The 12446-nt window shown below is 43.8% G+C and overlaps 1 protein-coding gene and 1 long non-coding RNA gene across 3 annotated transcripts; one reads left to right on the plus strand and one right to left on the minus strand.

Moving 5' to 3' along the window:
• Positions 1 to 2611: 2611 nt before the first annotated feature.
• On the minus strand, positions 2612 to 5511 carry CG6163 (uncharacterized protein). 2 transcript variants are annotated; one of them, NM_140203.1, is made up of 3 exons: positions 5235 to 5511; positions 3903 to 4544; positions 2612 to 3712 (listed from the first exon to the last, which is right to left on the minus strand). In NM_140203.1, the coding sequence occupies exons 1-3, from the start codon at positions 5395 to 5397 to the stop codon at positions 3231 to 3233; spliced, it is 1287 nt and encodes a 428-aa protein (NP_648460.1). In that variant the 5' UTR covers positions 5398 to 5511; the 3' UTR covers positions 2612 to 3230. The 2 variants fall into 2 exon arrangements, with proteins under 2 accessions (NP_648460.1, NP_001261709.1); NM_001274780.1 differs by having other exon boundaries at positions 3025 to 3712.
• Positions 5309 to 6523, plus strand: lncRNA:CR45036 (long non-coding RNA:CR45036). Its single transcript, NR_124888.1, has one exon. It is a non-coding gene; the product is annotated as a long non-coding RNA:CR45036 (long non-coding RNA).
• The last annotated feature ends 5923 nt before the right edge of the window (positions 6524 to 12446 follow it).

The following is a 12446-nucleotide window of genomic DNA, read 5'->3' on the forward strand; positions in this document are numbered from 1 at the left end:
GGGGAAGTTTTCCTAAAAAACGAATAAAAGCACATAGACTAAATGTATTGAAATAAGGAATTTAACGAATTTCATTTAACATTAACTTTCAATTATTTTCTTATATATATTTTTTTTTTTCAAATACATGTAAAGTGAAACTCATTGCTGGCAAAGCTCGATACATTTCCACTGTGGCAAGTCCGAAAAATAGACAAGTGTGCCAAAATGGGAAGACAGCAACATCATAGTTGCATGGCAGTTGGGGGAATTGGCTGGGATTTCGGTGGCAGGGCTTTAAAAGCGGGAAAGATGGGGAAAGTAGGGGCATTACGATGGGGCATAAATAGGTGCGGGGTGGGGGGAAGGATTTAAACGGAGCGCCTCGAGAAGTGAGCAATTTGGAGTGCTTGTAACGCGGCGTCTGCCGACAAGCGACGCAACCTGAGGCACACAAATTTTGGCAGCTCTATTAAGCGATGCCGCTCCGGATCCGTATCCGGAAAATCCCTCCCCCCCACTCCATCCACCATCACCTTTGGGAAGGTGGCTAGAAAAACCCCAGAAACCCATGCCATACCTTTTACCCGAAACTTTTTTTGTGTTTGCCTCTCTCACAGTTCGTTGATTTTTCTGGCGGTGAAAAGGGGTAAAGGAAGTTTTCCAAGAAAACTTGGCCATATGTGTGTGTGTGTGTGGATTTTGAAATGAATATGCATGGGCATGAGGGGGCGTGGCTGGTTAGGGGGCGGGAAAAACTCTTAGCAAAAGTAAATTTAAAAGTTTTTATGCGCTACTGTCGGCGTGTCCGCCTTGGAGATATGTATACATATATATATATATATGAGTGGAGTGCGCACTTTTAGACAAGTTTTCTAGTTCTTTCCCGTTACAAAGTCCCCCGAAACCCCTTTTTTCGATGCCGTAAAATGTGCGATAATTCACATAAGCATTCTTATCATGTGTGTGTGTGTGAGTAAGTGTGTGTGTGTGTGTGTGGGCGAGTGGGCGTGGAAAATGATTTGAGAGTGTGCGTCTGTGTGTGTTAAGTGCGTGTGTATGCGTACTTCCTGCGGAAAGAAATCACCTACCGAGCATTTAGGCAAGCGAAGTTTTCCCGGCTCACGTTCCACTCGAAAGCCATTACACCGAACCCATGCAAAAATATTAGTATTCCCATTGTCACTTTATAAATCATATTTCAGCATAAAGTAGTTATGTTGGGACAAGAAAGATATACATATAATAAACATTATCAACTCAACATTGTTTAAAATTTTCAGAATGTTTCAAAATCAACGTAGAAAAGTACAAAAATGTAATAACAGGGGAATAATAAAAAAAGAAAACGTCCCCTTATGAAATATTTACAAGAAATTATGAAAACAGTAAAATGCTCCCAAAACACAAATAATTGAAACTTATATATTTCATGGAATTACGACGAATTTTTACCTCAGTTATAAAATTTTAAGAAACTTTTTTCGATGCATTGCGTTTGGCCTTTTGTATGTAATATTGTTTGCAAATAGTTTGCATATCAGTAAACTGATTACAAGTGAAAAACGCCGAAACCTTCCTTTCTATGACGCCTATAAAAATCGGTGGAGCCAACAAATCACGAACATTTTTTTCCCAGGCAAAGAAATTCTAACATGGTTTGTAGCACCTGCCGTTGTTACTAACATTTTCGCACGTACGCATCCGAAAACCATTTAAATAACGCTCCATCATCTAACCCACCCATGGCTTTGTGGAAACTTTTACACGGCAGCGCTGTTGCTCCGGGCTGCTGCGCTTCATGGACTCCTGGATGGGTTTTCCACCCAGCTTTTCCACCCCTCTTTCACCCTAACCCCACCCCCCACCCAACACACACCCGACCGCATTTCCCCGCTTAGCTGGCGTTGATAAATGCACGGAGCATAAAAGTTTGAACAAACTACTTGAGTTTTTAGGCAAATTTTCGCCCCGAACTAGAACGTAAAACGTAGCCAACTACTTTCCACTTTACCTGGCGGCGTGCCACGCCTCCACCTATTGCCGTACCGCCCCACCGCCACGCCCACTACAAATCGCTGGGCCCATTAGAGGCTTGGCAAAAACGCCGCTAAATGCGACGTGAATTATTTAAGGCACGTGTGTTGTGCAAAATGCGGCAAATTCGACAGTGAAATGCATTTATTATTGAAGATATTGTCGGAGTCTGCGGGCGGATGAAAAATAAAAGGGGTGTTGGGTGCTGAGGATGTAAGATGAGGCGGCATCCTTTGGGCCAATTATGTGGGTGGCTCTTGGGCGAAACGAAAACGGGGCAGCTATACGTTTTGATAAACGTTTTACAGTTTGAGAACTTTTCTTTTCTGGGCTGGCACGTGATTGGAATTACGCGTGTTCCGCCCTTGGCCCTCAGCCAGAAATTTACACAAATCCACAAAACACTGGATGCCAGGAAGCCAGGATGGCAGGATGGCTGGATGGATGGTGGCTTTATGGGACGACTCCATGTGCGGCAATGTGTATGTGTGTGTGTATTTGAAACATGTTTGCCAGTTTGGCAATCGACAAATGTTGCACACACTGTGAGAATTAGCATAATTTAGTTTTCGCGCTCGGAGCGTTCTCGAATCTCGAATCCGTCGCATCGCATCACGATTATCGCAATTGATTGAGTGCAAAGCACTTCAGATGGAATAAATCTCCTTTCATTCGGAAATTACAATCGCATTTTTCTCGAAATTGATATTGATGAAATGTATACCACTCGGTTATATAACGTGAGTAGTATCCATTTCAGTTTCGCATTGAATGAGCCCTAATTTAATTTTAATTCATTAATCCTTCAGAAATACATGGAAGTTTCTAGACTACACAAATTGGAATATATATGCTAAGTGAATTTATTTCCAACCAAAATATACAAATTAAATATTATGTATATCTTAGTGATGTATTTATTTGCGGAGTAGTAGAAAATGGAATTACAAAAAGGTTTTTCAATAGTAGGGGCATGCGGTATAGCTAGTGATTTTACATCTGACGATTATTTTAGGGTCTTCAAATTGCACCTGAGAAGAAACCTATATCAAATCAAGAAAAAAAAACAAGTGAAATCTTGTTAATTTTGTTCAATTATATTGAAGTATTTGATCTAGTAAGTTAATATTAATTAGTGCCCAAAAAAAAAACAAAGTGGTGCAGGCTTTTTCTCAGGTGTGTCTAGGGCTTAACTGCCCCTATTTGCTCAGTCTTCAATTGGCAGCTGGCTCTCCGGCACCATGGACATGGAGAATCATCTCAAAGGGATCCCACTCGAGATCGGACTCGTGCTTGACCCGACGGCGAATGGGCTGCGAGTGCTGCGGATGGTGCATGGCCAAAGTCGGATGGTGTCCCTCCTGATGGTGGTGCTGCACCAATCCGATTGGCATGTCCTGGGCGTGCTCCACCAATCCTGCTGGCGGCTGTGGTGGACGGTAGTGGTGCAAGTGCTGTGACGGATGGTGCTGCGTCTGCTGGTGGTGCTGCTGCTCGCTAACGATCTCCTGGATCTGTTCGCGTGTCTGCTCCCTCTCATCGACCTTCTTTAGCAGAATTTCCCGCATGAAGGACATTCGATCGAAGTGTTCCCACGTGGAGCGGAAGGATTGGTGGGAGTATTGGGCGTGGCGCTCCTTCTGCAGTTCGTCTACGTAGCGCTGCTTGATGATTGACCAGCGCGTTTGCATAAGAGCTGCAAAGTATAAGATGTTTTGGGAGGGTTGGGGAACTTTTTATAATTCACATTCCTTTAAGCTACTTAAGCTTATTTTAATACCAATTCGTCAGGACATTAGTAACATCCTTTTAACACAATATTAAATTAGTTTGCTACATGCTATATATTTCGATGGATATAATCTACTTAGACGGGACTAACTTACTCGGTGTCAGACCCATCTCCATGGCCGCTTCCTTCCAAACCGCTGAGGTTCTACTCTGACCCTGTCCTTTCTCACTCCGCTGGCGCCCAGCCCACAACGATGGACGCGTCTTGATGGCATCGATGATACGTCCGCGCATGCTATTGTGCAACGAACTGGGGCGGCCCAACTTTCGCGGCGGCGTGGCCACCGTCTCTGAGGCCACAGTGGCCGGTGGAGGTACCAGCCCCGTGAAAGCGGTATATGTCATGCCATGACCTTGACTATGGGGCGGCTGAGTGATTAGATGCGGCAGTTGAGGGGCGGTGGGTGTGGTTGCGGTCTGCAGCCAGCTGAAGCTACCACTGGGTCGTCCGCGACCATGGGTGGCGGTGGGTAATGGCGGAGGCGCCACTGGGGCAGCAGGTTCCTCCCCCACAGTTGCTGCTTCAGTGGCTGTGGATGGGGCATCGGAGGAGGTGCCTCCGCCACTGCCGCCGCTCGACTGAGCGCCTACGATCTTTGCCACCGTAATGTTATACATGAAGGACATGGGCTCGAAGTGCTCCCACTTGGTGTTGAATCGATCCTTGTGGAGGATCTGGCGGTGGACCAAGTTGTGATAGTGGTACTTCATCTGGCTCCAGATCGATTGCAGCTTAACTGAAAATTATAAATAAATATGGTAAACATTTTCTTTTTTAAAGAATATTAATCGTGAATCGTGATTATTGAAACTTCCAAGAAATAGATATTTCAAATATTGAGATTATGGCTTAAGAGGCCTAAGAGTGCGAAGTTTAGTCTTTTCATTCATGAATATTGTAATATCTTGTGGCACGGTGCAGATAACTAAGCTTACATTAAGCCACCCAATTGCATTCATCAAAGTACATTCCACCCGTCAATTATTTCTACTGCGAGTGCTTCAATTTGCATTATATAGTGGCGTAGGCTCCTCTATTATTCCAAACGGACAGAAACCTTTACTTTCTATCCGAAATGCCCTTTGTCTAATTTTAGCCAAGTGCAGTGACGTAATTTAAGAAAATAATGAACCCTTTAGGAATATTGATTCAACGTAGATTTTTGTTATTGAGCAGTGAACTTTAAAATGTTCAGGTTGGACCAACTTACTTTAAATAAAGTGATTTTCAGCCCCCTTTCAAAAGCACATGCCTGCGCCACTGAATGCGCCTCGAAAGAGCTGGCGAAAGGAGAGTGCGAAAGGCAGCAACAAATGGCAACACTGCTAGCTAGCTGGCGAATGGAGCAGTGGCGTAGAGTGTGAGGGGTGCTTATGTCGGAAAGCGGAATGGTTCGTAGGGACGGGTACATTCTTGGTGGGCTCACCTGTCGGCACATGACCGCCGAACTGCTCGGCGATCTCTGTCCACATGGGCGATGTGACGCTGCGGCACATGTGCAGCTTGTTGTTGGAGTCCCAGATCTCCGGATATTTCTTGATCGCCTTCAAGAGCTGGGCTCGATTTACGAACGGATCCTCCTTGGGCATGGCCACAGCGAAACTGGTCACACTGGCACTGAATGATACCGTACCGCGGCAATGATTCCAAAGGCGATGTGAAACTGCGCCGGCGGAGCACAACTGCGTCCTTTGACATCAATTATCGGCGAATAACTGAAAGTAGAGTTTGCAAAAATATGCGAATTGAAAATGAAAAGGCACAGCGATTGAGGAAAATAGAGAAAACGATGACGGCGACGGCGACGCCAGCTTTTCGTTGTTGTTGCCCCGATGCCGAAGAGATTGGAAAGGCAGCGAAAGCGTACACGAGATGAGATACACAAAATGCAGGCGAGAAGAGAGAACAGGGAGAATGTGCAAAAAAAAAAAAAGACAGAAAAAGGAAAGAAGAGTCAGCAGCGACGACGTCAGTTTTACATACAAAAGTCTCCGCGTGTAGGTGCTTGTATCTGTGTGAGTGAGTAAGTGTGTAAGATGGCAGGGCGAAAAAGCAAAACAGACACAAGCAACAAGACCAAAGAGGAGACAGACAAAAAGCAACAACATAGCGCAGCAGCGGCAGAAGCAGCGAAGCTCAGAGCTGCAAAAACCGAAAAACAACAGAGAAGAAAAGCACTGAAAGAATAAGAGGAAGATGGAGGAGGCGGAAAAAAGCAGCGGGCAGGCTGCCCAAAAGAAAGGCAACGATAAACAAGCTACCTCTCTTTCATTGGGGGTCTCCTCTCTCTCCCTCTCTCTAACTTGGAGCCACCGAAAACGAGAGGGTGTTGTCGGGGAAGGGGTGAGTGGCGGACGAGCATTAGAAGCAGCGAAAAGCGAAACAAAAGAGCAGCGAAGAGTGCAGAGCAAAATGCAGGTCCGCAAAACGGAGAGCAGAGAAATCCACGATGACCGAAGTCGGTTGTTGGTCGAAGGGGCTGTGTGCGGGTGTGAGGGGGAGCAGCGAAAGAGAGAGGGAGGCAGGCAGAGGAGACCCGGAGTCCGAAGCCCGGCTGTCTAAACCGGAGACCCAGCAACAACAGCACCAACAACTGCAACAACCAGGGCAAACAACAACTGCATCACGAACACGCAACAAAGTGACGAAGCAACCGACGGACAGTGGGACGCATTGGAGCTGGCACAGTGGGGCCAACGACGGGTGGGGGATAGTAACGCGGCAGTAATGGTTTATCTGGCTAGAAAGTTGTTAAGAACCCCATCTTTAAGTATAAGAGTGAATACGGTTACAAGAGATTTAAAATGTCTATTAATCTTTATCAAAACAAATTCTACAAGCTTTAATTATATTTTATCGTGAAATATTCCATTTTTAACATTTTGGTCATAAAATATGATATGGCGCCATAAGATAGGCAACACATTTTTCGCTTATAAGGGGTAGATTACGTATACGTCCTGTTGTCTTTATTGCATTAGTAAAACTTATTTACATCTTGTTTTTTAATTTTCTGCTAACCACTTAAAATTTATAAAAATGTTAAATACAAATAACTTTAAATGTCACTCTTAAGTAAACTGGGCGTATACGTGATCACCTAATTGCATGCAGAAGATGGCACATTATCAAGAATAAATAAAAAAAAAAAAATGTTTAAATTTATATTCGCTGACTTATAAATTTACTTAGCCGTTTTTTCGCCAAACTGAGTTGGCATTGTGCAAAGAAGTGGCATCACTGGTGGGTGGACTGTTCGGTCGCTTGCTCGGGTTCGTCGTTGGTCGTTTTGGGCGCTGTGAGTGTGTTTGTGCGAGTGTACGTGCAATGAACCCGCAACTACAACTGCACACAACTGCAGCACGCACACTCGCACACCCGCCCACACACACGCACGCCGACTTCATTAGTATTGGCAACGATTCGTAGGCGCTGCAGCGCGCTGCGTTCATTTACTCAGTGCCCCAGACCCCGATGCCGAGCAGCGACCCACAGTGCTGCCCCCGACCACCCACCGCACACCTTGCCACACCACTTGGGCACCACCACCACCCGCCGCCTCACCCTACCCCCTTAGATATCCGCAATTCAGCGTGCGAGAACGAGACTGCAAAACAAACAAGATTCGGCATAAATCAGAGGTGGTCAACTATTTACATAGTGGGGATGTTTGTATTCGGGAGCGGATTTGTGTTACTTAAAATAAACCAAAGAGCACCAATTACAGCGATTTCAAAACTAACAAATAAAAAAACCAAGGGAAAGTTTGGGTTTAATGCTTACAACACTTTATTGGACCACTGCCAAATGGTTGATCAAAGAGTTACTGACCTATCGCATATAGAAACAAGTTTTTCTTATGAACAAACGCATGTTTTTTTAACTGACGCCCGAATAATATACAGCTTAAGATATGAATATTAACGCTTGAAATCAAATTGTTATGCTAAAACTATAAAAAGATCGTAAACTCGGTTTATGGACAAGACATTTAAGTACCCAATATTTACACGCTACTCGTTTTAAGACACCAATTAGAAACTTTGATATCGTAGCAAAAAAAAAAAAAAAATCAACCCCCACATGGCGATTAATTCGGGGTCATAAAAAAATTGAAATAGCTGAAAGAGCACACACACATTTAGTATGAAGATATATCATCTAAAAACATCGAAGATGAAAGTCACTCAAGAATCAATTCGATTAGTGCCAATTGCTGCGTATACGATGTACGACTGTACGAAATGGGCCCTATTTGCTGGCATAATTTAGCAATGAATTGGGGTCGGATTGGGGATGGGCCACTTATCCGTGCCACCGCTTAATTATTCAACGACAATGGGCAATTGTCAATGGCGACTCTATCAATCCGGGATGGCCACTCCACTGTGCCACATCTACGTGCATCTGTAATGCGGCCGTTAATGTTTTTAATGCCCCCCCATTTTATTGGCTACTGTTGCGAGCTATCTTTGTGGCCCTGGAACCGTAAGTATATATATCTGTGAGATGCGTAACTATGAGCTTCCACCATCGAGCCGCATAATGAACGCACACGCACTTTCTTATCGGCCGAAAAAAAAAAATAAAATAGGGAGAGGGACGGCGTCTTTAATTTTTATGGCAGCATAAATGGTCCACCGTAATTTGCTAGATTAGAATTAATTTGAGTCGCAGTCAGGGAAGTAGCACTTGCGAGTACAGTGAGTACTGTTCAAGTGAGAAATACAAAAAGTTTGTTATAAAAAGAAGAATATTTATATTAAATAATAGAGTTTTTATGGTTGAGTTCCTAAAACAAGAACTGTTATTCCATTCCCAACCTTTAGTTATATTATTTGGTTTGATTTGCTACTTTGAAGAAACCACTGTGTCTAATAATTCTGTGGACTGCCAATGCCTGTGGACAAACTTCGACAGTAAAAAGTAATGTATCTGGGGATGGATTCTGTGCGGGTCGGCCGCACATCAACTGCAGGCAGATAGGGCGTCTGCTGGGGCCCGGGTCCCCAGGTCCAAGTTCCAGGTTCCTGATTGAGGTCCAGACCCAGGCACATCCACATCCACAGGCACAGGCTCCAGCTCCAGCTCCAGCTTCAGCTTCAGCTTGAGCTCCACATCAATTGTCGTTCTGCGGATCGGAAGGCACCGTGGACCATGGAGCTGGGGCTATCTGCTGTCTGTTGCCTTTGTTGGGTTTTTATTTTCATTTATGCTTTTTAAGTGCTTCATTAAAATCGCGTACGGCAGCGGGGAGCTGTGGGACGTGGGGCGGGAAGACCTTTGTCAGCGTCATCATCGTGGCACACACAAGCAACAACAAAAAGTATCTTTCGGATACATGTCCAAAAGCAAGGAAAGAAAGCAACATGGTACGAACCAAAAAAAGAAAAAAACGCCAGCGACGACGGTGAAAATAAATAAAAAGAATTAAATCCAAACATGTTTTTACTCAGTTCACTTCGTGGCTCTAGCTGTGCCTTAAAATACAATAAAAAAAATAATAACGAAAAATCAGTGGAAAAAGGCAAAGCAAATCCAACTTGAATAAAAAAAATAATCTAGTGTTTGATTTAAAATCGTTTGATTCTACTGTTGTACCGCTAAGCAGTTTGCCAAAAAAATCAATGTGTAATCCAAAAATAAGCCTAAAAGCATTAAATTGAATATTTTTAGTATATAAACTTCTTAAAAGGGGTTTAGTTAATATGTTTGAATTTGAAGACTCGCTTTTAAGTAGTTTATATCTTATGGGTTATATTAATATTAGACACTTGGCTTATTAAGCTTGTACATTTTAATGAACAAACATATTGATTTTCTATTTATTGCCTATTAAAACCAAGCTCATGTTTACCTTACATTTATTTTTCCAGTGCCTCGGCTAAAAACTCCAACTTCAATAGCAGCTCAAACTCCGGTTTTAAGCCTATGCCCCCTGCATCTGTATCTGTATCTCTGGGTGCCTGTGTGTGTTGTACCTCCGACTGCGTGGCAATAAGTGTGCCCCGTTCATGGGGCAATGCAAAAAAAAAAGAAAATAACACACAAAACAGCATTAAGCATCTTGTTGTTCCTTTTTTTAAGGTGCGCATATAAAGAGGCCTTAACAGCCATCCGACCAGTCTTCGGACCGTTTCCCCATCCCCGATGAATCACAGTGGATTAACTCGATGAAGAACGCTGTCAAAAAAAAAGAACATGCAGGCAGCGGATTAGGATTATGTGATATGTGGGTGATAGTGTTAAGCCCCACTATAACAATCATATAAGAAAGAAAAAAAATAAGGGAAACAATCTTCTTGAGATCTTTTACTAGTTCATTTTGATTTCGTTATTAAGTTTTTGAGCTCTTTAGCCATTCTCGGAGTACTTTTATGTTTTTCAAGAAGAGTTTTTTCTTATTTATGTGTATGTATATTATTATTTATAAGAATGAATATAAAGCTCAAAGCTATTATGCTGACCATTTCTATGAACTCAAAACTGAACTCCACAAAGGAAAACTGATAGTAATGGTATGCTATGGGAAGCAAAGCTTAGCGGACCACTCGTGCTGAATTATTTATGAGCGCAAAACCCTGAAAATCGCCCACAGTGCAATGGCACCGATTGCCAACGTCAGAGATAACAACAGCAACTCCAACAGCGACAGCGGCAGCAACAGCAGAGGATCGCATTTAAGGCGCAGCATCTCGCATCCGAGAAGCGAATCCATCCGCACTATGCGGCCGCGGGAAGGATGGAGTCGCATGGAGCCGAGTGGAGAGTGGAGTGAGTTCGCAACTCCTTTTCATCCTCATGCCATGTGCAAATCACATACAGTAGCAAAAAATTTCGACAGTTATTTACGATTAGCACAAAAGATACGAGACATGACATGCGCTGAATGGAGCTGGGGACAGGGGCTCGAAAATGGGCATGCGGCATGGGGCATGGGGCATGGAGTATGTGTATTGGAAACGGGGACTGGGGCATGGTTGAGGTACTGAAACTGGGGACAGATCGGACAGACGTGAACCTGGAACCCAGCATCCAGATACAGATACAGCCCCAGCTCGGGCCTACGCTCCCCATCTGTGCCGGCTACTGTTCCAGCGGATACGTGTTGCCTCAGCGGGTGTCGGACCACAGATCGCCGCTCTTCAGGTATACTGTATCTGAATGCACTATACAAGATACAGTTTTAGCCAGCGAAATAACACCAAAACAGTATCTTGCATCTAAGTTAAAGAATAAGTATTTCAATGCCCACTCTATATATAAATTTCTTAAATAATAACAATACAAGTTTGATAAAGCTTATTAAATTTATGTTGGTAGTCAAAAAAAAAGTGTTATTATATTTAAGTCGTACTACTAATGCGACCACGACTGTATCTACACACACTCGCAGATGTGAAAAAAAAGAACATAAAGTACGCACACTTATGCATGCGGGACAATGGCGATGGGGGCACATTTGTTAGCCGAGCTGCCTTTCTCCAGCGCCAAGAGCTGACCTATTAAATGGGTAAACTACTTTGTGTATCTCCATCTCTGCATCTATTCGCTGATCTAAAATGGGCCATAAAACGTGAACTTCAATGGTAAAACTCGATGGGTTGCGATGCCGCTACGATCCGAGTTATAGAGCTCGAAATTACAGGGCCCAATCTATTAATGGATCATTGTCGTGCATCTGAATTGGATTGCTTTAGAAGATCAGCAGTGATTTTTCTAGCGGAGATTTTCAAGGCAAATATAATATACAACAACATCATTACGTTCTAGTTAGCATAATAGAAATCTTAAAGCGTCTAACTAAAAAGTCTCAATAATTGTGAACTATTTCCCTCTTTAAATCTAAACTTCAAGCTGCAGAGGACGGAAAAAATCAACCCAAATCGCTGGTCACTAATTGTGGCTGTCTGACGCTTTATGGGATTTCATTAGCCGCTTCTCAAGCGGCAGTCATTAGACCACTTGGCCACCTTCCATCCAGAAGGTTCCGTTCCGTAGTGCAGGCGAAATTTATGGACCTCCTTCTTTGCCCTCCGGCGAATCATTTGCAGAAACTCCTGGAACTCCGGGAAACCGTAGCTCCTGTCCTCCACTATCCTGACTATCCTGTCCGTCCTGCCAGTTAGCCAGTTGGCCAGTTGGCCATTTGGCTCTTTGGCCGTTTGGCTGTCAGGCAGCTGAATAATTTAGCTGCGATAATAAGCGGCTGCAGTGCCAGTGTCCACTGGTTGGCTGGCCAGGATCGCATTTGGCCATAGAAAAGTCGCTCTTGGCCGGGGAGGTGGAAAAAAGCGAAAAACAATTTATCGAGTCGTGCGTCCTGTTGCGTGCCATGCAATTTAATTGCGGTTTTCGTGGGCGTGGCAGGGACGCCTACCGCCCATCCCATCCCATCGCATCGCCTTTGCGTGCATTTTAATGCACTTTATCATTCGCCTGTGGCCCCGTGTTTTATTATTTATATTTACTATAATTTTCCCGAACGGCCGGCAATAAAAAAAGGGAATAAACAACAACAATATAAGCAGCCATGGCACAGTAGCGAAAAAGTGGAGAATCGGGGTAAATAGAAGCGCAATAATTATAATTAAATACATTTTTACGTGCCATTTTGCCGTTCGCAGGTTTTTCCTTA

This window comes from Drosophila melanogaster, chromosome 3L, assembly GCF_000001215.4.
Source record: "Drosophila melanogaster chromosome 3L".
In the NCBI taxonomy this organism is placed as follows: Eukaryota; Metazoa; Arthropoda; class Insecta; order Diptera; family Drosophilidae; genus Drosophila; species Drosophila melanogaster.

Bases quoted from the DNA above. Each gene is read 5' to 3' on its own strand.
- CG6163 (NM_140203.1), bottom strand. From the start codon at position 5,397: ATGCCCAAGGAGGATCCGTTCGTAAATCGAGCCCAGCTCTTGAAGGCG. The intron at 4,545-5,234 runs GTGAGCCCACCA...TATAATTTTCAG, and splicing joins CGGCGGTCATGTGCCGACAG to TTAAGCTGCAATCGATCTGG. The intron at 3,713-3,902 runs GTAAGTTAGTCC...TATACTTTGCAG, and splicing joins GGAGATGGGTCTGACACCGA to CTCTTATGCAAACGCGCTGG.